The 24,862-nt window shown below is 50.8% G+C and overlaps 2 protein-coding genes across 4 annotated transcripts; one reads left to right on the top strand and one right to left on the bottom strand.

The window, feature by feature from the left end:
- Window positions 1-494: 494 nt before the first annotated feature.
- Window positions 495-5,450, top strand: LRRC14B (leucine rich repeat containing 14B; the record flags this gene model as incomplete). The annotated part of the gene is made up of 2 exons (XM_082835561.1): window positions 495-1,384; window positions 4,660-5,450. The coding sequence occupies 2 exons, from the start codon at window positions 495-497 to the stop codon at window positions 5,303-5,305; spliced, it is 1,536 nt and encodes a 511-aa protein (XP_082691687.1). The 3' UTR covers window positions 5,306-5,450.
- Window positions 5,451-11,266: 5,816 nt separating this feature from the next.
- Window positions 11,267-24,770, bottom strand: CCDC127 (coiled-coil domain containing 127). 3 transcript variants are annotated; one of them, XM_082835674.1, is made up of 3 exons: window positions 24,716-24,770; window positions 23,436-23,566; window positions 11,267-12,431 (listed from the first exon to the last, which is right to left on the bottom strand). In XM_082835674.1, the coding sequence occupies exons 2-3, from the start codon at window positions 23,554-23,556 to the stop codon at window positions 11,776-11,778; spliced, it is 777 nt and encodes a 258-aa protein (XP_082691800.1). In that variant the 5' UTR covers window positions 23,557-23,566; window positions 24,716-24,770; the 3' UTR covers window positions 11,267-11,775. The 3 variants fall into 3 exon arrangements, with proteins under 3 accessions (XP_082691800.1, XP_082691801.1, XP_082691802.1); XM_082835675.1 differs by lacking the exon at window positions 24,716-24,770 and adding an exon at window positions 24,596-24,676; XM_082835676.1 differs by lacking the exons at window positions 23,436-23,566; window positions 24,716-24,770 and adding an exon at window positions 14,874-14,929.
- Between the last annotated feature and the right edge of the window lie 92 nt (window positions 24,771-24,862).

Here is a 24,862-nt window from a genome sequence, read left to right as displayed (position 1 = left end):
AACAGTTATCAGAGGTGCCACCCCATGCCCACTGCCGCGTCCCTAACTCTGGACGTGGGGCAAAGGGAGGGACTCGGCTCCCAGGGGTCCAAGAAAAGGTTTGTTAGTTCCCGGACTGTGGGATGGCCCAGGGTTGGGGCAGACCCACGCCATGGAGGGGTGAGGTACCCCCCAGACAGGCCACCCCTGCAGTGGACACGGCGGTAATTCCAGGGGCCCAGCCCCCTCCCCCTAGCCAAGCACTCAGGCAGCTCTGCTTTCCTCAGCTGAGCGCCAGCAGGACAAGCCGGCCACCACCAGACGCCTCCACAGCCAAAGCCATACAGGCACCCAGGACGAAAATAGCCGTCAGATGACCGGAGGGCTGGCTCACCGCAGTCCAAGGCAAGCTGCTCACAGCAGCTGCAACTAAAAATAGGTGAGAAGGGGACGCGTCTTCGGGAGAAGCACAGGGGAGAGCGCTGTCCTGGCTCCAGCCGCTGCAGGTGGGCATGATGCAGTCACTACGCTTCATTTCTGCTGAGGCCTTGGCGTCCCACCCCCAGGCGGCCCGGCAGAGCCTGGACGGGGTGGCCCACAACCTCTACCCGCTGCTCTTCAAAGTCAGCTACTTGCTGGAGCAGGCGGAGGTGATCCGCGTTCTGCTGGAGCGCTGGCCGCTAGAGGAGTTCCGGCTGGGTGCTCTGCTGGGCCCCAGCGCAGACCACCCCGGGGACCTGCGGGACCGGGCCTGCAGGGCCTGCCTGGAGGCCTGCGTGCGCGGCCTCGCGGACCACACGCTCTGGGGCGGGGGCCGGCGGCGTCTGCGGGTGGCCGACCTCACGGGCATCCGAGACGTGCAGGTGCAGGGCTGTCCCTGTGGGAGGGCGCTGGGCAGGTGGGGCCGCACCAAGCTGCTGGCCAGGACCTGCTGTGAGCTGCAGGCGGAGCCCCGTGCGGCCCGGCGCCCCGTAGAGGTCCTCGCCGATATCTTCGTCACCGGGGGTAACTTCGACTTGGTGGTGCGGGCCCTGGGGCCAGATGGTCCTGCCCCACTGCGCGTGCGCTGCCTCTCCTTCCGGGCCGACAGCCTGGGCCCCGGGCAGCTGCTGCACGTGCTGCGTCTGGCGGGGCCGGGCGAGCTGCGCCGGCTGGAGGTGGTGCACAACGTGCGTCTGCACGCCGGCCACGTGCAGCAGCTGCTGGCCCAGCTGGGCTTCCCCCGGCTGGTGTCGCTCACCCTGCCCGCCAAGGCCTTCGACGCGCCGCCTACCAGCACCCCCGCCCCTGACGGCGAGGACGCCCTGCTCACCTCCATCGCCCGGGAGCTCAGCCGGATGACGCAGCTCACCGAGTTGAGCGTGGCCTTCTCCACGCTGACCGGGAAGCTCCAGAAACTGCTCGGGTGAGTCTAGGGTGAGCAGAAGGAGGGCGGCGGGGGGAGGGCATCTGCTCACAGCCCCTCAGCCCAGGTCAGGGCGACTCGGGGCCTGGGCTGAGGACGCACTAGGGGACCGTAAAACAGACCTGGTTACTCACAAGGCCACGAGCCCCCGTCCCCTCGGTTTTTGCCCAGCCCAGAGCAGCCGGAGGGGACAGACGGAGGGGGAGGTGGCCCAGCTGGGGCTGGTGTCGGGTGCAACCCGGGAGCACCAGAACCCAAAGGAGACCGCCTCCAGTTCGTAAGGAAAAGAGAAGAGTCCTCATTAGCAAGCAAACAACATAGAAGTAACTCCATTACCTTGTATTAATTACCTGTCATTGTAACAAATGACCCCAGTGCTGGGGCTTACGAGGGCAAGACAGGAGCCGGGTGGGGGCAGCTGTGGTCTCCCCTGAAGGCTTGTCGGGGCGGGAAAGCGGAGCCACCCACTTGCACGCTCATTCTCATGGCTGTCGGCAGGCGGCCTCGGCTGCCCGGCCCGTGGGCCCCCCAACAGGCTGCGGATCAGAGGGCCAGAGGCCCTCCGGAGGGAGGCCCGCCTCCCGTGACCTTCCCTGGAGAGCACTGTGCTGATGCTTCGGCACACTGCGTGGTGAGGGCCCGTCACTGGGCCACGGGCGGCACCACCGAGGGTCCCAATACCCAAGGGCCGTTGGGCCACCTTGGCGGCCACCAGCTGTGAATATACTCATGAAAATTTATGGAAAATCAAACTTCTCATTTCTTGAGAAATTTGATGAGAATCAAATTTCTCATTTCTCATTGAGTGGGTTTAAGGATGTCTTTTCTGGCTTAGGGAGTCCGTGGCTTACAGGAATTTCTCTTCTATACAAAGGAAACCCAGAAGTAGCTGGCCGCAGCTGGCCAGGGCCCACACTGCCTCTCCTCCCCTGCGGGGCACCTGGGATCCCGTCGCCATCCCCCATCCCTGCTCCTCCCCGCCTGGAACCCAGTCGCCCAATTGGGGAAGGGGTGGTCCTCGAGCCACACACAAATACGGCTCTGCCATGTGGCGGCTCCCTGGGGCCCTCAGGACAGTGCTGCGTCTGGCTGGCCTGGGCCCTCAGCCAGAGGTGCCTGTGCTCTGGGGAAACGCGTTCCACAAGCCAGACGACACGCCACAAGCCTGCAGGGCTATCTTGTTAGCTCGGCCCTGACATCGCCTGTCACACTCTGACCTGTTCTACACGCTCGGTCTTCAGTCAGCTGGTTGCTGAGAGCCTGTCCAAGGCCCCAGCAGGTCCAGGCGTGGAGTGTGTCAGGCCTAAGTGGGAGGGAGATGGGTGAGTGGTCAGGGAAGGCTAGGTCCCAAGGTGACCTTTGAGCGGAGACCAGGCACAGTGAGCCAGCGGAGGGCCCAGAGAGCGTGTGCTAGGCAGGAACCCCGCAGGTGAAGGGCAGGAGCTGGGGGTGTGGCAGGGCCGTAGGCAGGGGTGGGGCGGGGCGGGGCTGCCCGGAGCTGGGGGTGTGGCAGGGCCGTAGGCAGGGGTGGGGCGGGGCGGGGCTGCCCGGAGCTGGGGGTGGCAGGGCCGTAGGCAGGGGTGGGGCGGGGTGGGGCGGGGCTGCCCGGAGCTGGGGGTGTGGCGGAGCCGTAGGCAGGGGTGGGGCGGGGCGGGGCTGGGGCAGCGGGGACGGGGGCTGTGGTCCTGGGCAGGTGAAGAAGGGAGCAGGGAGAGGAGAAGGACGGAAGAGCCAGGCCTCTGAGCAGGGCAGTGGGTGATCAGCTTCATATTACAGGGCTCACTCTGGCTTCCCTGGCCCACACAGCAGACCCAGCTGGAGGGGCAGGGAGAGTGGCAGACAGAGCAGACACGCCGAGACCACCCAGGTTTGCTGACTCCCTGGGAGGACTCACTGCTAAGATTTATTACAGCAGACGGACGGGGCAGAATCTGCCAAGGGAAAGGGCTTGTGGGGAGGGGTTCGGGGAGACGGGGCACGAGTCCAGGGTCCTGTCGCAGTGGAGCCAGCACGGACTGTAATGGCACGTGGGAGGTGCCGTCCACGGGGGGGTCATGAGAGACCCAGGCCAGGGGTTTTCCTGGGGGCTGGTTGGGTGGGCGCCTCAGCCTGGCATGTGCCGAGATTCCAGACCCCAGAGGAGGCAGGTGTCAGCAGGGACCACGTTGCTTGTGCAGACAGCTCAGGCCAGGGACCCCTTATCAGCTGAGTGAGGGACCCTCCCCAAATCCAAGCTCCCAGACGCGGTTCGCAGTCAGGCCTGTCCTCTGACCCTTGTCCACACAGGAAGCCCCCCAAGGGGTTGCGAGCAGTGCAGGTGGGGAGAGGGTCCCTCATGGATGGATGTGGGCGTGAGAGATGGAGGTGGAAACACGCCCCACAGCTCAGGGCCTGAGCCACAGCCTCCTCAGAGCCGGGCAAGGAGACACAGAGCCCGCTGCGGCGTGGACTGTGGAGGCGGCGGGTGGGCCCGCGACCCTCAGCGCCCAGAGTACAGGTGCAGGAGGTGGTGGGAGCGGCAGCCTCAGCAGGCGAATAGAGAGCGGACCCCCCCGGCCCCGGCACTCAGTGCCCAGCCAGGTGATCCCAGACCCAGGCCCAGGATCCCGGAGGGCCACTATGGGTCTGTTCCCGACTCTGAGAACTTCTGGGCAGGGAGCCACCGACTGTGCGTTTCCGCGTGGCCGCCCCCTACACACCTACAGGAGAGCACGGAGGGTCTCTGAGGTGCCAGGCAGTGCTGAGGGCGGACTGGACGCTCCAAGGGCCCTCCCGGCCCTGATCCTGTGGGCTCAGGCTCTTCTTGCAGAGCCAAGCCAGTGTTTCATTTCCTGCCAGTCCACAGGCAACTCACTGCCCCCTCAGCAAGCTTGGGAACACACAACGCCTTGCTGACAAAACAGATCCATCACTTTAATTGCTGAGGACAAAGGCCAGGCCTGTCTTTGGGTGAAGTTAAGTCTTCACAGCGGCCTGTGGCTACGCAGGGTCTCACACTGACCCAGCTCTGCCGTTGCCCCAGGGCAGCCACAAACGGGAAGTAAATGAAGGTCGTGGCTGTTCTGATTACGCGTTACTTACCCGCACTGAAACCTGAATTTCATATAATTCTCACGTATCACAAAATATTCTTCTTCTTTTGACTTGTTCGACTACTTAAAAAGGTAAAACCCATTTCAGCTCTCGGGCTGAATGCAATCAAGGGAGGGTGTGTGTGGCCCCCAGAGCGCCTGCCGGGCCTGCTCTCACCGCGCTGTTTCCTGCCCTGCCCGCAGCCCCCTCCGGACTCCGCTGAGAGTGCTGGACCTGGGCAACTGCGCCCTGAACCACGCGGACATGGCCTTCTTGGCGAACTGCACCCACGCCGCCCACCTGGAGGTGCTGGACCTCAGCGGGCACTGCCTGGTGGACCTGTTCCCCTCAACCTTCTTCCGGCTGCTGGGCCAGGCCGCCCCGACGCTGAGGGCCCTGACCCTGGAGGAGTGCGGCCTCGCGGACCGGCACGTGGGCGCGCTGAGCCTGGCCCTGGGCCCCTGCCGCCGGCTGCAGGAGCTCCGCTTCCTGGGGAACCCAATGTCGGCCCGCGCGCTCCGGCGCCTCTTCGTGGCGCTCTGTGGGCTCCCCCGGCTGCAGAGCGTGGAGTTCCCGGTGCCCAGGGACTGCTACCCCGAGGGCAGCGCCTACCCACAGGACGAGCTGGCCATGTCCAAATTCGACCAGCAGAAATACAGCGCGATCGCAGATGACCTGCGCGCGCTGCTGCTGCGGGCCGGCCGCGACGACATCCGGGTCTCCACGCCCCTCTTCGGAAGCTTCGACCCGGACGTTCAAGAAACGAGCAATGAACTCGGAACGCTCTTGCTGCAAGCCTTCAAAACTGCTCTGGAAAACCTCTCCAGAGCGCTGAAGCAAATGGAGTAGGCCCTGGACTGTACGAGGCGGGTCCCGGCGGCGGCGCTGGGACGGAACCTCCGCCCCCGCCACCACCGACGCATCTCCTAGTGGCAGCTGCACGCGCATCCCTCAGGCGCTCCGGGAGCGACGGCCCTGCCTCCCAGGAGCTGTGACGGAGCACAGCGCCCAGCACGGCGGTGGCGCCAGAGAAGCAGCCCGCGGCGAGCGGCCGTCCCGCTCACGGCGCCTCGGCAGCCGCGTGAAGTGCGGGCCGCAGGGGGCGGGGCGGCTGGCCGGCCGGCCGGCGTGAGCGGGGGAGGAAGTGAGAGGACACCTCCCGGGGCACAGCGATGAAAGCCAGCAGCTGAGGAGAGGGTAAAACCGGGGGCAAGCCGCATCCCTTTGCCGCAGCGGCTGGGTCCGGGGCGCAGGGAGCCGGCCGGCGCCCTCCCGTCGCGGGTGTGCGGCGCTGCCCTGTCTGGATGTTTACAAACCCCCGTCCAGCGAGGACATGGGCTTTGGTAGTTGACGGCTCTGCCCCTGCCCTCGGGCCACTGGGCGGCAGGCGTGCGCTCTGCTGGTGCCAGGCTGAGCCCCGGGCTCCGGCGGCCTCTGGCTCTGAGGGCACGACCGCGGTGCCCCTCCCGCCGCCGCCCCCACTCCCACCTCCACCGACTCTAGGCCCGGCGGGCGGGGGCTGCTGCTGCGGGGAGGGCGGGAAGGCTCCTCCGGGAAGCTGTCTGAGTCCTGGTGCTTGAGGAGTGGTCAATGCCAACGTCTGGACTTGGCTTCTGCTGAGATCTGATTTGTGCAGTGCTGAGTATTAGGGTAATTAAATACGAATAAAGTGTGGCTTATTCAGATGTGGTTTTCTTTCTTTTTCAATCTAATGGACGAAAAAAATGCCTTGCATTAATTTGTGTTTCCCAGATGTTCATGAAACTGGGCATGTCTTTTTCTTTTTTATAAATTTATTTATTTATGTCTGCGTTGGGTCTTCGTCGCTGCGCGCGGGCTTTCACTAGTTGCGGCGAGTGGGGGCTACTGTTCATTGCGGTGCGCGGGCTTCTCATCGCGGTGGCTTCTTGCGGAGCACGGGCTCTAGGCGCGCGGGCTTCAGTAGTTGCAGGACGTGGGCTCAGTAGTTGTGGCGCACAGGCTATAGAGCACAGGCTCAGTAGTTGCGGTGCACGGGCTTAGTGGCTCCGTGGCATGTGGGATCTTCCAGGACCAGGGCTCGAACCTGTGTCCCCTGCATTGGCAGGCGGATTCTTAACCACTGCACCACCAGGGAAGTCCCTGGGCATGTCTTCATATGCTTGTTGCCCACTTGTATTATTTTTTTAAATAATTTCATTTATTTACAAAAACAAAAACAGTTCACCCACTTCTCCCTTCCCCCCACAGACAGTTCCCCCCCTCCGCCCCACCTCTGGTTCTAATCTGTTCTCTGCATCTATTAACTTGGAGATATATATTCCACATATGAGTGAGATCATATGGTATTTGTATTTCTCTGACTTATTTCACTTAGCATAATGCTCTCCAGGTCCATCCACGTAGTCACAAATGGCAGACTTTCATTCTTTTTATGGCTGAATAGTATTCCATTGTATACATATACCACATCTTCTTTATCCATTCATCTACTGATGGGCACTTAGGTTGCCCATATCTTGGCTATTGTAAATAATGCTGCAATAAACATGGGAGGGCAGATATCTTTTTGAATTAGTGTTCTCATTTTCTTCAGATAAACACCCAGAAGTAGAATTGCTGAACCCTATGGTAGTTCTAATTTTGATTTTTGAGGAACCTCCATACTGATTTCCACAGTGGCTGCACCAATTTACATTCCCACCAACAGCGTACAAAGTTTCCCTTTTCTTCACTTCCTTGCCAGCACTTATCTCTTGTCTTTTTGATAATAGCCATTCTGACAGGTGTGAAGTGATATCTCATTGTGGATTTGATTTGCATTTCTCTGACGATTAATGATGTTGAGCATCTTTTCATGTCTCTTCAGAGATTCTGCCCACTGCCTAATTGAATTTTTTATTTTTTTGCAGTTGAGTTGTATGACTTCTTTATATATTTTGGATACTAGCCCCTTATCAGATATATGATTTGCAAGTATTTTCTCTCATTCTGTAGTTTGCCTTTTTTTATGTTTTATGACTTTGTTTGCCATGCAGAATCTTTTCAGTCTGATGTAGTCCCACTTGTTTATTTTTGCTTTTGTTGCTTTTGCTTTTGGTGTCAGATTTTTAAAAAATCATTGCCAAGACTGATGTCAGGGAGTTTACCACCTATGTTTTCTTCTAGGTCTTAATGTTCAAGTCTTTAATCCATTTTGAGTTTTATTTTTGTTTTTGTTTTTTTTTTTTTGCAGTACGCGGGCCTCTCACTGTTGTGGCCTCTCCCGTTGTGGAGCACGGCCTCCGGAAGCGCAGGCTCAGCGGCCATGGCTCACGGGCCCAGCCGCTCCGCGGTATGTGGGATCTTCCTGGACTGGGGCATGAACCTGTGTCCCCTGCATCGGCAGGCGGACTCTCAACTACTGCGCCACCAGGGAAGCCCCATTTTTGGATTAATTTTTTATGTGTGTTGTAAGATAGTGGCCCAGTTTCATCCTTTTGCACGTGCCTGTCGTTTTTCTAGTACCATTTATAGATGAGAGGGTCCTTTCCCCATGGTATATTCTTGGCTCCTTTGCCGTAAATTAACTGACCATCTATGCATGGATTTACTTCTGGGTTCTCTATTCTGTTCCATTGATCTATGTATCTGTTTTTATGCCAGTACCATAATGTTTTAATGACTACTGCTTTGTAATATAGTTTGAAATCAGGGAATGTGATGCCTCCAGCTTTGTTCTTTTTTGTTTTGTTTTTGGTTTTTTTTGTTTTTGCGGTACGCGGGCCTCTCACTACTGTGGCCTCTCCCGTTGCGGAGCACAGGCTCCAGACGCGCAGGCTCAGCAGCCATGGCGCATGGGCCCAGCCGCTCCACGGCATGTGGGATCCTCCCGGACCGGGGCATGAACCCGCGTCCCCTGCATCGGCAGGTGGACTCCCAACCACTGCGCCACCAGGGAAGCCCTCCAGCTTTGTTCTTCTTTCTCAAGATTGCTTTGGCCATTCAGGGTCTTTTATGGTTCCATACAAATTTTAGGGTTTTTTTGTTCTATTTTTGTGAAATATGCCATTAGAATTTTGATAGGGATTGCATTGACTCTGTATATTGCTTTGGGTAGGATAGACATTTTCACAATATTAATTATAACAATCCATGAGCATGGAATTACCTTCCACTTATTTCTGTCTTCTTCAGTTTGTTTCATTAATGTCTTGTACTTTTCAATATACAGGTCTTTCACCTGCTTGGTTAAATTTATTCAGAATTTTTGATGCAGTTGTAAATGGGATTGTTTTCTTAATTTCTCTTTCTGATATTTCATTACTAGTGTATAGAAATGCAACAGATTTTTGTGTATTCATTTTGTATCCTGCAACTTTACTAAATTTATTAGTTCTAACAGTTTTTTGATGGAGTCCTTAGAGTTTTCTGTATATAGTATTGTCATCTGCAAATAGTGACAGTTTTACTTCTTCCTTTCCAATTTGGATTCCTTTTCTTTCTTTTTCTTTTCTGATTGCTGTGGCTAGGAATTCCAATGCTGTTGAATAGAAGTGGTGAGAGTGGGCATCCTTGTCTTATTCCTGATCTTAAGAGGGGATGCTTTCTACTTTTCACCGTTGAGTGTGATGTTAGCTCGGGGCTTGTCATATATGCCCTTTACTATGTTGAGGTACGTTCCCTCTATACCCACTTTGTCGTGAGTTTTTATTATAAATGGGTGTTGAATTTTGCCAAATGACTTTTCTGCATTCATTGAAGCGATCATATGATTTTCAAATTCTTCAATTTGTTAATGTGGTATATCACATTGACTGATTTGTGGTATTGAGCCATCCTTGCATCCCTGGGATAAATCTCACTTGCTCATGGTATATGATGCTTTTAATGCATTGTTGAATTTGGTTTGCTAATATTTTGTTGAGGATTTTTGCATCTGTGTTCTTCAGGGATATTGGCCTGTAGTTGTCTTTTCTTTTGGCATCTTTATCTGGTTTTGGTATCAGGGTAATGCTGACCTCGTAAAATGAGTTTGGAAAACTCCCTCTTCTCTCTTTTGGGAGTTTGAGAAGGATTGGTATTAATTCTTCTTTGAATGGTTGGTAGAATTCACCAGTGATGCCATCTGGTCCTGGACTTTTTTTTTTTTTTTTTTTTTGCGGTATGCGGGCCTCTCTGTTGTGGCCTCTCCCGTTGCAGAGCACAGGCTCCGGACGCGCAGGCTCAGCGGCCATAGCTCGTCGGCCTAGCCGCTCCGCGGCACGTGGGATCTTCCCGGACCGGGGCACGAACCCGTGTCCCCTGCATCGGCAGGCGGACTCTCAACCACTGCGCCACCAGGGAAGCCCCTGGTCCTGGACTTTTGTTTGTTGGAAGGTTTTTGATTACTCAAATGACATTTTAATGCAATTCAGAATTTTAAAAAGGACATAAGTGTCTGAAAAGAAAACATATTCTCAAGAGAGCGGCTACTGCTTGATGTGGCCAGATGCTCCTCACACTAGAACCACCCAAGTGCTCACTGGGGGTTTGCATCACACCATGAGTGGGCTTTGCCCTCAGGCCCAACTCCGTGCTGCCGTCTCCGCAGGTGCGTCCCCGTTGCAGGCGCTCCTGTGCCGCCCCCTCCCCCAGGTATGGCCCATGTCTCTCCCCCACAGTGGAGTGAGAGTCCTCTCAGGGCCTGCCTGCTGAGGAAGGCAGTAGCCGTCCTACTGGGCCTTCAGGAAAGGGGAGGCGCCACCAGGCGGGCAGGAGCAAGGAGTCGGGTGGCTTCTGCCTCCTTGTGCCCTTGGGCTCTGCCTTCTTTGCTCACCTCTGCGTGTCTCCTTAGCTGTGCTATGCTGGAACCCTGCGCCAGCCACATGGACTTTGCTATTGCAAGAAGCTCTTGGAAAGAGAGTAGGCACAGGGCAAAATTCTGAAATGGTTTGATTTTAACTCTGAAGAGTAGAGCAGCTTCTGCTGTTTGTGTCTGTGGAATTTTCTTGATGAGACCCAGCCTCTGGGTGGTCAGCAGGCAGGACCCAGCATGGGCATGGCTGGGCCCAGCAGCTGTGGTGGAGAAGAGCCCAGGGATGCTGCGGTGACCCAGGACCTGAAATTTGGGGCAGGAGGAGGCTCCTTCCTCCTCCTTCCCACCCCTCACCTGTAGAATGAGGGCTGCAGAGAAGGGCTCACACCACAGGCCTGAGACCGTGGGCCTGAGAGGCCTGCTGACAGGTCGGCCCTCGGCTGGCATCTGGGACCTGGATTTGGGAGGGTTCCCTCCACCATCAACTGGTAAGAGTGGATCACTGCGACCAAACCCTGCCAACAGCTTGGACACCTGCTTTCCTCTGGGAGTTTGGAATTTGGGCCTGTGCCAGGCAGAGGGTGCCTGTGGGACCGGCCCTCCGCAGAAACCCTGGACGCTGTTTCTGAAGAGCGTCCGCATGGCCGTGTGACCCCTGGGAGGGAACTGGAAGCTGCACCTCGTCTCCCCGCGTTGCCCATGTGCCTGTCCCTTGAGTCTCAGCTGTGAGTACAACCATGTGCTGAGTCCTGAGCAAGTGTGGGGTGGCCTTGGGGACCCGGAGCCCAAGGGTAAGAACAGTGCTCAGGGCACAGCACTAGGGGTCAAGGTGACGTGAGTGATGTGCGTAAAGTGCGCAAAGGCCGAGTCATATTAACTTTATGGAAAATGGGTCTAAGTTTGCAGTAAAAATCGAGATAATCTGTTTAAAAATGTAAAGAGTAAGGAATTACACACATAAAAAGTGGCATTGTTGCTTTTAAATTGAGGTGTTTTAATTATATGTCATTGCTTATAAACACACACAAGGGTATCAACTGGAAATAAGAAACACTTTTTCCCCTTTGGCGGGAAAGAGCGTCAAAACACCACAAAACCTTGACGGTATCACTACCTTCCTTTCTCATCTATTAGGCAGTTCTATCCACCACCTGACAACTTCTAACTGTAATTTTAGGAGAGAGAACAATAATTTGAGGAAAAAAAGAATTTATTTAGGGAGTGATAAAAACAGACAAAAAAACGACTTACAGTAAGGATGAGTATTATATTTCACATTCTTAGAAACAATTTTTCCCTAAAGCTATGAGGTTATCCTGTTCCGCTGAATAAAATATTGACGGCTTAGAACACGCTTCTGAGAGACTGCGTCCTTAGCCGCTGAGGGGGACGGAGAGTCTCCTGAGGCCTCACCGTCCTGCTCAGAGGGTGGTGGGAGTGGAAGGCCCCTGCTGAGAGGTGGCCGTGTGCATGCGTGGCCACAACACAGGGAGTGCTGGCAGAAGGAAAGCATCGGATAACCCAGAACACACAACAGTCTGACGCTGAGCCATTCACCCCCGTCTTACTTTTCCAGTATGGCTCTCTCTACGCTCTTAAACTTTTTCAGTTCGACCAGTAGTTCCCAATATCTGAGATACAGCCACATAAGCCTCCCATTTCGGCGCTTGTTGGTGTTCCAGATGTCACCACAGTACGTGTCGTGCTTGAATATGTCGGTCAGGCCAGCTGCCATCTCTAGGTCAGCAGCAACTGGGTCGGTGGACGCTCGGCCCAGCAGGCTCTTCTCGATCTCCAGCCGCTTGTGGCGAGGGAGAAGCAGACTGCAGTAGACGCTCTGTCTTTCCGTGAGAGCGTCCTCGAAGTCTCTCAGCAGAAGCCTGGCCCTCCGCTGCCACTCCTCCTCCTTGCCCAGGTAGCTCAGGTACGCACTCCGCAAGGGCTGCCCCTTCTCCTGCAGGGCCCGAGCCCGCTCCTGTTCCAGAAGCTTCTTCTCTTCTACCATCTTGCGCCCCTGAGAGATGAGGGCTTCTCGGTAGCTAGTCGTTCTGTTTTGTTCCTTTTCAAGTTCCAGGGACAACTGTGCCACGGCCCGCCGACTTTCTGAGATCGTGGCGCGGTACTTGGCTTCGAGGTCCCGCTGGAAGGCAGCTGTTCTCTGATGGTATGCTTCCCTCTCTTTTTCTATCTCTTTTCGGGACTCCCTAGACCAAATCCAACCTGACACAAAGAAAGTGGAGGAGGAAAACACACACGATGAAAAGTCAAAGCTCAAGTTCTATAATATTTATTTACAGAAAACATAAAGCAGCTAAGGACGGGACTTCAATAACATCTTAAGTCCCAAGAGGTACAAAAAAGACATTTTGAATGAAGCTATACAACTGCAAAGTTCTCATCTTAAAATCAGATAAGGGCTCCCCAAAGACAAGCACAACAAGGCTGCAGAGACCCCTTTCAGCCTCCTCCTAACGTCTGATGGCTGAGTAAAGTCACCGCTGCCTTCCTTTGTTCCCAAGCCTACCACCCTGTGCCTACTCTGGCTACGGTGCCCCAGCATACTATTGGCAAGGGTTAGAAATGAGTATGGGTGAGTGTGCTTCACAGAGTGTTGGCTAGGCTATTAAGAACTGAGTAAAGTTCAAAGTGTGTTCAGCTTTGCCTGGTCGTCACTAATAAACAGCTGAAGCCCAACGTGTTTGCTTCTGTTCTGATAGGGGGTCATGTAAATAAGGAGTCGGAAGTTCAGCCTTAAGACGAGGCTCCACCGTAATCTAACAAACATGAGACAGAAGGGTGCAGGCAACTGGGGTGGGTAATGCCCCGCTCTGCCCCACGAAGTGAGAAGCCACCAGGCCTCCGGCCTCTGCTGCACGGAGAAGTCCAAGGACAGAGAAAGGGAGTCTGATGACCACACAGCCTGCGGCCAGAAGGTGCCTGGGTCTGGGTGTCGTCACCAATCCTTCCCCGTCCCGCCAATAAGAGGCCGGTCTGTCCCGGTAACAAGACAAACGTCAGCGCGTGGCTTTCACTGCTACAGGACCTGCACCGTGTTCTGCACCGGCGTTCCTGCCCAGTAACTTCATAAACGTTGGGGCAGCTACGCCGAGTCCTCGTTTCTCACAATGGTAACCTGTCCAGCCTGTACATGCAAAACGCAGCACAGATCTGAGTCCTCTGGAAAACAGAAGGATTGCCCAACAAGTCTAACTGGCAAAGTTACCAAGAGCAGCAGCTTAAAGTGCCACTTATGCCCAGCTCTCCAAACACAGCCAAGGCGGCGCACGCGTTTCTCTCCTGCCTTCTCTAACTCCCTACGGCATCCGTCCCCCTTCCGGTTCTCTTGCTGCTCTCTGGTCCCTTCCCATCAACACCCGAGGTGCTGTCCTTGCTTGCTGTGTGGCCTTTCCCCAGGTCCCAGGGAAGCCCATCTAGTCCACAACGTCAGCCGTCACCTCGCGAGGACAGCGTTCCCGCGCACCTGAGAGCCTCTTCACGTGCGGTGCTGCTGCCCCGATTCTACAACCAGGAGACCAAACTCGTCCTCCTGCAACTAAAGCAGCCCCTAGTCCTATCCCAGCTGACAACTCCTACTCCAACGCACATGCCGTCTTTGTCTCCTCCTTGGGGCTGACCAGGAAAGAAGGGGCCATAGTATGACTCAACACGCCCTGGAGGCAGGCAAAAGGTATGCATGGAGAAGAGAGGAGAGAAGGACTAATTCAGTTTTGGGTGAATGTGGACAAAGTCTGGAAGGCCAGTAGGAGTTGGCAGGAAAGGTCCCTCTAGGCAGAATGAACAGGTACAGGAGAGCTTCCAGGAGCTGCTGTCCAGGGGCACAGGGCTTATGCCAAGGAGACGCTGGAGCAGACGCTGGGAAAGCCAGACTCCGCTCAGGAAGCGGACCGACCTGATCTGACAGCGCCCTGGCTGTGATGAGAAGATGAGGGGGCATGGGCGGAGGGGGCAGACGGGAGGCCAGAAGCAGAGCGCCAGTCCTGCTATAATAACCCAAAGGCAACGCTGCTCACACGATACACACCCAGGCACACGCCGGCCCTCAGACCACAGAACACCTCTCATCAGGAAGGCCTCCTGGAAGAGGTGGCACAGGGACGTGGAGACAGGCTGGGCGAGGAGGTGGCCGGGGGGTACGGAGACCAGAGTGCAGGCTGGTGGACCGGGCGTCTGGACACCCAGCTCCGGCCCGTTCGGGGAGTCCCGCCTCATGACTCTGCACAGACACCACTTTTTCGAGCCTCAGTCTCAGAAGGCTTGTGAAAGCGCTGCGGCTCCTGCTTTCGGGAAAATGGAAGAGAAGTACTCTCTCCTATTCTCCCTGCTAAGAGCAACGAAAAACCTGGACGTCGTATGCAAAACTAACACAAGACGACCCAGAAATGCGGAGAGCGGCAGGCAGACTGCTGAGGGGCCTTGGCACCCAAGGAACACCGTGCTGGTGAGTCCCTGGGGGCTTCACTTTGCCTTGTAGATCCCAGACTTAAAGCTGAAATGCCAATGATGCAGATTTCCTTTAAAAGCCCCAACAAAAGTCTGCTCTCTCTGGCCAAACAACTAGCAAAGGGGCTTAGCAAGACAGAAAACTTTTAAACAATAACCATTCTGCCCCTGCTACGTAGCACAGAAGACACTGTGACCCACCTCCATCCATGTGGGCAAAGCCTGAGGGGCGGTGATGGTGGCAGAGGAAGCCATGTGGGGATTCTCCCGTGTGGAAGCATCAGCAGATCGCAGGGGAGCTGGACCTCCCACTCTTGCCCAGCAGTAACAGGGGACCCTTCCTTGGTGTCAACAGGCTGGAGGACGAGTGGGGAGCCTGGACGTCCACTCCCACCTGGGAGTGAGGAGGCAGTGCTACCTCTCCCTGTCCAAGAAGCCAGCCTAAGAAGATATGAATGAAGAACAGCCTCATAATACCGCAAATGCCCAGGTTTCAGCTGGGAATCACTCTTCATAACAAGAGTCAGGAAGATCTCAAGGTGACTTAAAAGGTAATCAGTTGATGCCAATACCAAGATGACAGAGATGTTAGTGTCATCTGACAGTTTAAGGCAGCCATTGTAATATAAAGTCTAAGCAAAGATACAGAAAGTCTCAGCGGAGAAATAGAAAATATTTAAGAAAGCACACGGAACTTCTGAAACTGACAAAGGCAGGAACTGAAATAAAAAACATAATGTGAAACATGTGTGGAGAAGAGGACCCCACCAAGATACTCAGTACAGCTCCTGCGAACACGGACATGAAGATGCGAACAAAATACTAGCAAATACAGTTCTGCAAATATATAAAAAGAATGACATGGCATGACCAAGTGGGGATTACTTCAAAAATGTAAGACTGGCTCAACATTCAAACACCCATCGCTGTAATCCAACAAATTAGCAGCCTAAAGGAGAAAAGCTACATGATCATATTGACTGATACAGAAACACAACACCCATTCATGATAGCAACTCAGAAAAATAGGAACAGAGGGGACCTTCCTTGTCTTGATACTCTATGAAAGCCACAGCTAACATATACTTAGTGGTGAAAAGACTGAATGCTTTTCCTCCAAGATCAGGAACTATCCAACGACGTCCCAGAATTCCTGGCCAGTGCGAGAAGGCAAGAAAAGGAAATAGAGGCCAACAGACGGGAAAGGAAGAGACAAAACCTGTCTCATACCTCACAGAAAAATGAACTCAAAATGGATCATGGACTGTCATGTAAAATGTAGAATTAAAACTGTAGGAAAAAACACAGGAGAGAATCTTTACGATCAAGGGCCAGGCAAAGAGTTTTCAGACATGGTATGAAAACATGACCCATAAAAGGAGAAACTGATGAGACGGACTTCATCAAAATTAGAACTTTTGCTCCATGAAAGACTCCAGTAAGAGTCTACAGACTGGGAGAAGATATTTGCAAACAAGACAGCCAACAAAGTACTAGAATCTAGAACTCAGTAAAAACTCTCAAAACTCGGGAATTCCCTGGTGGTCCAGTGCTTAGGACTCCACGTTTTCACTGCCAGGGCGAGGGTTCAATCCCCGGTCAAGGAACTAAGATCCCACAAGCTGTGTGGTGACAACAAAACAAAACAAAACGCAAAACAAAACACAAAACAAAACAAAAACCTCTCAAAACTCAACATTAAAAAAACAATCCAATTAGAAAACAGATTGAATCTGAAAGACAGGATTCAAGGAAGCGGATACACTGATGGCAGATAAGTATATGAAAAGATGCCCAACATCATTAGCCCTTATGGAAATGCAAATTAAAACCAAAATGGGGTTATCACTATACACCTGCAAGAACAAGCAAAATAAAAACAATAGTGATCACACCAAATGCTGTTGAGGACGCCAAGAACCTGGATCCCTCATACACTGCTGGCCAGAAAGCAAAATGGTACCGCCACCCTTTTACTTTCTTCGAAAACTGAACATCAACTCCCAAGGAGGCTGACAAGAGTAGGTAGCTTTTATGATTCAATGATCTGCAGTGTCTGCGTCTTAGTGAAAGACCCAATTGCAGCCCTAAGGGCTGCTACTTAGAAACTCACTAGCCTGCCATCTTGAAAACCCCTACTGAATGCTCGGAAAGGCTGCCTGCTGCCTATGGCTAGGGCAATGAACTTGGCGAGTGAAGTGGAAGGCTTAAAATTACACTGACTAAGCCAAAGCAATCTTGAGGGAAAAAAACGGAGCTGGAGGAATCAGACTCTCTGACTTCAGGCTATACTACAAAGCTACAGTAATCAAGACAATATGATACTGGCACAAAAACAGAAATATAGACCAATGGAACAGGATAGAAAGCCCAAAGATAAACCCACGCACCTATGGTCAACTAATCAATGACAAAGGAGGCAAGGATATGCAGTGGAGAAAAGACAGTCTCTTCAATAAGTGGTGCTGGGAAAACTGGACAGCTACATGTAAAAGAATGAAATTAGAACACTCCCTAACACCATACACAAAAATAAACTCAAAATAAATTAAAGACCTAAATGTAAGACCGGACACTATAAAACTCTTAGAGGAAAACATAGGAAGAACACTCTTTGACATAAATCACAGCAAGATCTTTTTTGAAAAGATTTGGAAATAAAAACAAAAATAAACAAATGGGACCTAATGAAACTTAAAAGCTTTTGCACAGCAAAGCAAACCATAAACAAGACGAAAAGACAACACTCAGAATGAGAGAAAATATTTGCAAATGAGTCAATGGACAAAGGACTAATCTCCAAAATATATAGACAGCTCATGCAGCTCAATATTAAAAAAACAAACAACCCAATCAAAAAATGGGCAAAAGATCTAAACAGACATTTCTCCAAAGAAGACATACAGATGGCCAAGAGGCACATGAAAGGATGCTCAACATCACTAATCATTAGAGGAATGCAAATCAAAACTACAATGAGGTATCACCTCACACCGGTTAGAATGGGATCATCAGAAAATCTACCAAAAACAAATGCTGGAGAGGGTGTGGAGAAAAGGGAACCCTCTTGCACTGTTGGTGGGAATGTAAATTGATACAGCCACTATGGAGAACAATATGGAGGTTCCTTAAAAAACTAAAAATAGAATTACTGTAAGACCCAGCAATCCCACTACTGGGCATATAGCCAGAGAAAACCATAATTCAAAAAGACACATGCATCCCAATGTTCACTGCAGCACTATTTACAATAGCCAGGACATGGAAGCAACCTAAATGCCCACCAACAGACGAATGGATGAAGAAGATGTGGCACATATATACAATGGAATATTACTCGCCATAAAAAGGAACAAAACTGGGTCATTTGTAGAGACGTGGATGGACCTGGAGACTGTCAAACAGAGTAAAGTAAGTCAGAGAAACAAATATCATATATTAACACATATATGTGGAATCTAGAAAAATGGTACAGATGAACTGGTTTGCAGGGCAGAAATAGAGACACAGATGTAGAGGACAAACGTATGGACCAAGGGGGGACAGCAGGGGTGGGGGAATGAACTGGGAGATTGGGATGGACATGTATACACTAATATGTATAAAATAGATAGCTAATAAGAACCTGCTGTATAAAAAATAAAATAAAATTCAAAAAAAAGTATTACACTGACTGACGTATTAATTAATTAGTGTTGAGGCTGGGAGAGGCCCTGAGGTGACTTTCATTTTCCGTTTGTTTTTGCAGACTCATCTCCGGCTTCTATAGCTTTTCATAGTAATTTTTATTCTTGAAGTTCCTGCTTTCCTATACTTTTGAAATGATGCTTTTTGTCCCTGAGAAGGGTTGAGGAATATTGTATTTTCTTCTTTTTGGTTATCTTGCTTAGGTAATGCGATCAGAGGAAACTTTTAACTTTGCTTTCTTGTAAGGATTCTCCAAAAATGTGTTATTGCAAGATTAAGAAATCATATCGAACATATGGGTGTTAAGTAGCCCCCTAGCATAGCCTAAAAGTAAAGGCAGACAAATGAAGCTCATAAATGCTACTCGTCAGCCTCCGCTTTCTCTACTCAAACCTGCTCACCTAAGAAGTCCAGGCACACAAGGCCACTCCATAGAAAGTACCACTGCCTGCTCACTTTGGCAGCACGTATACTTAAAAAAAAACAAAAAACTGCAAAAACACACAGAAGACTAGCACAGCCCCTGCTGGAGGATGACACACAAATTCGTGACGTGTTCCATATAATTTAAAAATAAAAGCACCCCTGCGACAGAGGGCAGCTTTTTCCCGTTTCTCATATTCTTAAGTGCCTACCCAGAACCATGGGGTCTGATGTAGGGAAGCACAACATGCCACCCTTAAATGGGTCCCTTGGGCCTTACTAAGGTTCTCAAGGGGCAAGGGAACCACCCTCATCACCAAATGATTCTAACTGGAAGCGGAAGGTAACAGATTAAATCTGGAGCTGCAAGAGAAGCCTTAGTAGGAGTGCAGAATATCAAGGTTCTAGGCTTGGCCAGAAATATCCAACTGGTGACGATTAAATTAAGACCTGGATGGGAATATCCCTGTAAACAGCAGTAACCAAAATGGGAGGCCACTGGTCTAACCACAGCTGACATTTGGGGCCTGACAGGAGTTTGGGGGGGAGACCTTCTCCTCTCCTTAGCTATATGAGGGAAGGTAAAACCTTGCCACATAGGTGAATGGGTGTCAGTCATTTGATATCATTGAGGTGGCTACTCAATTCTTAGGGGGAAAAAACCTTGTTTCTTCTGGCCTTAAGAGAACAAAGTCATCCTAGGAGGCATTTGCCTCACTTGCCTATGCCTTTAAGATGCAAATGTCTACCAGATCTTCTCCAGGAACCCTTATCTCCAGCATCCTTCTAAAATGCAAATTTCAAAAAATAAATAAATAAATAAACAAAATGCAAATTTCGGGCCTCCCAGGTGGCGCAGTGGTTAAGAATCCACCTGCCAATGCAGAGGACCCGTGCTGCAACTCCTGAAGCCCGCGCTCCACAAGAGAAGCCACCACGATGAGAAGCTGGCACACCACAATGAAGAGTAGCCCCCGCTCGCCGCAACTAGAGAAACCCCGCACGCAGCAACGAAGACCCCATGCAGCCAAAAATAAATAAAATTAAATTAAAAAAAAAAGAATTTGGGTTAAAAAATAAAACGCAAATTTCAAAAACGGGGTAGGTAATTTGGAACTTGACTTGTCAAGGACAAAAAGAAATCCTAAGTGTCTTTTCTGTAAACATTAGAAAAAAGGGTTTAGCCATCTAGACAGGTGACCTTGATTTGATCCATCTGCCAGAAGCCCAATTTGAATCCAACCCCTTGTAACTGACGGGCTTTACCTTGTTGTGCCTGACTGAGGGCTGAGATTTTCAAATGAGAACTATAAGGTCTCTGTGTTTGTTTGTGTCTTTGTATGTATCTATGTGTGTTGTAGATGAATAGTATTACCAAAATTAATTTGTAAAGAAGCTCCACTTAATTGACTTAAAAAAATTAAGTGCTTATATAAATACTCAGGAATATAAAACTGGCCAGAATGAATTTCAGGTTCACGCAATCCAGGAAATATTCAACATTAAATTAATATCTGGTATTGAAGGAGGCTTAAACTTGTCGATTTGATTAATACAGGTATGTCTTTAGAGTCATCAATGTTAAGTATAGTACTTCTGCTGTACCTAGGTTTACTAGAGGTCAAATAAGACCTTATTATATGTTGCAAATCTGTCAGCAAGAAAAGTAACTTGAAGTGGGGAAAAAAAAAACTTTTAAGGAAAGATGTATGTTTTCAGTAAAAGAAGGTTAAAGAGTGAGAAAAAAAATACTGGAAGAAAGAGTTGTACATGATCTTGGGACTTCCCTGGTGTTCCAGTGGTTAGGACTCCGAGCTCCCAATGCAGGGGGCCTGGGTTCGATCCCTGGTCGGGGAACTAGGATCCCACATACTGCAACTAAGCCCACATGCCGCAACTAAGCCTGCGCGCTTCAACTACTGAGCCCACGCTCTAGAGCCCGCGTGCCACAACAAGGGCCCAGTGCAGCCAAAATAAATAAATAAATAATAAATAAAAAGAGTTGTACATGATCAAGATTCTCTAAGATTGCATTAAACTTAGCTGGGTAAACGGCTTTTGTTGGGAGTGGGCTGGGGCAAGACGGGATTTGGTTTCTCCCTTCAAAGTTTTCTTGAATGACTGCTTTTAATAACATGAGTTACTTCGCCTTAAAGGGATCTGTATTTGCTTTCAAGATCTGTTTTAACTTTGGTTAAGAAATAAGTATTGTCTCTGACCTATGATCTTATTTGACCAAGTCTTTTCAAACTTTTTGACAAACTTCCCAATATCAAATTTTAATCAAAGTTCTTTGGATTTCCAGCTAACTTTGGGGTACTTTAGAGGGTCCCTGAGGTCGCTCAAAGAAAAACATTTAACTAGGATTATTTCGTTTGTTAAATTAAATGTAATCAGATGGTTAACCACGCCTTTTAAATCTTTTGTCATTTATAGATAGTTATGGTTGTACTCTGATGCTGTTACAAAAAAGTGCTTCATCATCAAGAAGATTCATGGGAAGGCTAAGGAAACAGTTACAACACTTCCACATCAAGACAATGGCTATGCAAGGATTCCAGCCCATACCGACTTAAAACAAGGAGCTGTCCTGCTCCTGGGGCCCCTAGATCAGGCATCCTAGAGATTTTGACTCCCTGACAGGCGGGGTCGATGCCCCTACTCAGCCTCAAAGCAACTTCAGAAGATGGACCATCGCCCCTCTGCTTCCCACAAAAATATGGGAGTAAAATCTCCGACGGGGGAATGAAACAGGAAGGAAGGGGGCAGGGCACAACCTTTAAAAGAATGACACAGCCATAGGACGTGACAAAAACTGGTTAGAACCAACTAGGTCCAAGAGTGCAGACGGGTTGACTTTCAGTAGACCCTGAGCCTCATTATACGCTCATTGTAATACATTAGCATATGCTAAATGACACACTCACCAGTGCTAGGACAGTTCTGGGGCCAACCATAGAAGGTCAAAACGTAGGCTGTGGCCCAGTTCCTGGAAATCCCCACCCCTTCCCCAAAATAATTGGAATAACCCTCTCCCTCATTAGCCTATGAAATTACCCAGCCCATAAAAACTAACCACTCCATATTTCGGGGCCTCTCTCGCCTTCTGAGATGGCCCATAATCTGTCTGTGGAGTGTGTTTCTCTCTAAATAAATCCACTTCCTACCTATCAAAAAAAGAAATAACATGTCTCTTTGGCATAGGGATTATTTTCAACTAGTTATTTTCTAAGAAACAGCAGACATGGGAGAAACTTTGAAAGTCAAGTAGGAGTTACTCTTTTGTAAGAAACACATTTATAAGGGAGTTCTGCATTTGTAAGGGTGTCTCCCTGGCTGTACCAGGAAGAGGTTGACCAAATTTCTGGAAACTCTTATCATAGGAAAAGGCTAGAGCTTATATCTGCATAACAACCTTACCCTTGATGATTGCACTTTTCCTAGTCTCCTCTGGTAACTAACTCTCCCCAACCTCAACATCCTCTTTTGTCTTAAGCTTGGGATGGTATTTAAGGTGAGGGATTATGCCATTCTGGTAAGTTACTCAATTTTCCTGAGTCTCTCCTATGGATACATGTTAAAAACTTGTTTGATTTTCTCCTGTTAATCTGTCTCATATCAATTTAATTCTTAGACCAGCCAGAAGAACTTAAAAGGGTAGAGGAAAGTTTCTTCTTCTGCAACAGTGACAAAACATAAAACCAACCCCTAAACATCAGGAAATTCATCATGTAGTAGGCATATAAGCTAAGAGCTGGAATAATTACAATTGACTGGTGACTGGTAATTTCCCCAAAGAGGTACAAAGTCGATTCAAAGTAGAGAGAATTTCTGGCCAGCCTGAGCAGAGGTTTCATGGATGAAGCCTCCCAAAGACTGATTTCCTAAACATTACACAGACATACAAAACCAGTTTTCTTTTATGCCTGTTTTATTCTGCCTCATCAGTGCTTATGAGGGCAGCTGAAGCAAGGGAGCCCCCCTCAGAGCTGTACAGCCTTGAAGGGAGCTAACAGTTACTGAACTCACTCCACACAAAATGCCTCTAAATATCTTCTTATTTAACCCTCACTTGCATTGAGGCAGTTATGATGGTCAGAGAAACTGAGGCTCAGAGGTAAATAATTTGCGCACAATGTACCATATGCGAAAAAACTAGGGTGTACGCATGCATCTCTGTAAACAAAGACTGCTGCCCGCCATTTATGATTAAGTCATTAGCCACAGTCACTGACCTACAAGTTCACCCGGAAAGGGATTCAGGGTGAATGCACTCTGTGTTTTGGATACATGGGACCCTACAGCGTTAAGATACATGACTAAGAAAGAATTTCAGTGACCCCAAATTCCTGCATCTTCCCATACATAGGTAAGCACTAAAGTCACTAACTTGACACACCTGGGTTTCTGTGACAAGTACTAATCTTTTACCCAGACGTATGCTGGACCACATGTATTTCCTGGCTCCTCCCCTGCCTCTTCAGAGCAGTTCCTAACAGCTATCTGAGAGACTGTATCCTGGGCTACAGTCTTCATAGCTCTCACATTGTACAGTTTTTTTTACAGTCAACATCTGTCAGGTTCCAAAGCCCAAGATCTTAGAGCGCCACACTTTCAGCCCAGAAAACACACATTAGGAAAACGATGACTTACGAAAAGCAGCCAATCCCAGCATTGGAACCAACAGGGCATAATTCCATCTGCTTCCATCACCCCCATCAGCCCTGGAACTGGGCCGGATATTCCAATTTGGGGGGTCATTTAAGTTATTCATGGAGATACACCTTGAAGTAAATAATAAAACCATTAAACACACACAAAAAACAAAACACATTGGTCACAATTATATCACCTACATGGCTGTGAGACTTTTTTTCTTTCAAAAAATTTTGTTCAGATCTAGGTATGCGCTGCACAGCACTGAGCCTTATGGGATTAAAAGAAAAAAACAAGACCTCAGACAAAAGCAACTCACAAACCGTGGGGGAGAAAATGTGTCTCAAATAACTGAAATACAAATAGGACGAAGCAAATATAGTCAAAAGAAACTTAATTCAACTTCAAAGACTCTTAACAGGCTTTTCAATAAATATTTGTTCAACACCTAAAGATATAAAATTCTAACTGGCAGTAAAGCAATGACATACACACAAAAAGGCTCAGTACTTAAGGAGCTTGTGGCGAGCACAGAATAAAAAAGAGATCTAAAGTAGTGAAGCTCGTAACCCTCATAGGGGAGGACTGGAAGCAGCATTCCCTTCCCCCCAACCCGGTAAACCAGGGAGCACCAATCCCCAGGCCGTGGACCGATACTGGTCCGCGGCTTGTTAGGAACCGGGCCGCACAGCAGGAGGCGAGAGGCGGGAAAGTGAACGAAGCTTCACCTGTCGCTCCGCACCCTCCCCCCATCGCTCGCATTACTGCCTGAACCATCCCCTCCCCCCACCCCGTGGAAAAATAATCTTCCACGAAACCGGTTCCTGGTGCCAAAAAGGCTGGGGACCGCTGCCGTAAACGACAGGGTCCGCGCGCCCCCAGCCCCACCCCACAGGGTTCATGCCCGCCCGATCCCATAAATAACAAGGCCTGCGCCCCCCACCCCGACACCGTAAACTATATTATGGAGTTCGCGCCCCCCCAGACCTCATGAACTGGAGGGTCCGCGCCCCCACCCCCCGGTAACCTACAGGGTCCGCCTCCCGGAACGCGCAGTCCTAATAAAGCAGCGGAACCCGGCACGGACCCGCGGGACCCCTAAACGTCGGGAACTCCCTCTCTGTCCCGGAGAGAAAGCGAGGCGAACACCACGTTACCTGCGAGCACCGGTTCATCTCCCAAAACTGCCGTAAACTCGAGAAAATTCGAACACCGTCTGGACCGAAGGAGAAATCAGGCGAGCCCGTGAAGACCCCCGACCCCAGACCCCCACCTACCTCCGGCCGGGAGGTCTCGGCCCCTGTGCCCTGAGCGCCGCCGTCCGCTCGTCCCTCTGCGCAGGCGCCGCGTTGCCCCGTCGGCCCCCGGCACTGCGATGTGCGCAGGCGCGGCGTCCCGCCCCACCACCGTCGGCCCCGAGCGCG

This window comes from Leucopleurus acutus (genome assembly GCF_964270905.1).
Source record: "Leucopleurus acutus genome assembly, chromosome: 3".
Classification (NCBI taxonomy): domain Eukaryota; kingdom Metazoa; phylum Chordata; class Mammalia; order Artiodactyla; family Delphinidae; genus Leucopleurus; species Leucopleurus acutus.
This window is presented reverse-complemented; position numbering and strand designations above follow the sequence as displayed.

Bases quoted from the DNA above. Each gene is read 5' to 3' on its own strand.
- CCDC127 (XM_082835674.1), bottom strand. From the start codon at position 23,556: ATGAATAACTTAAATGACCCCCCAAATTGGAATATCCGGCCCAGTTCC. The intron at 12,432-23,435 runs GTAAGTCATCGT...TCTTTGTGTCAG, and splicing joins GCTGGGATTGGCTGCTTTTC to GTTGGATTTGGTCTAGGGAG.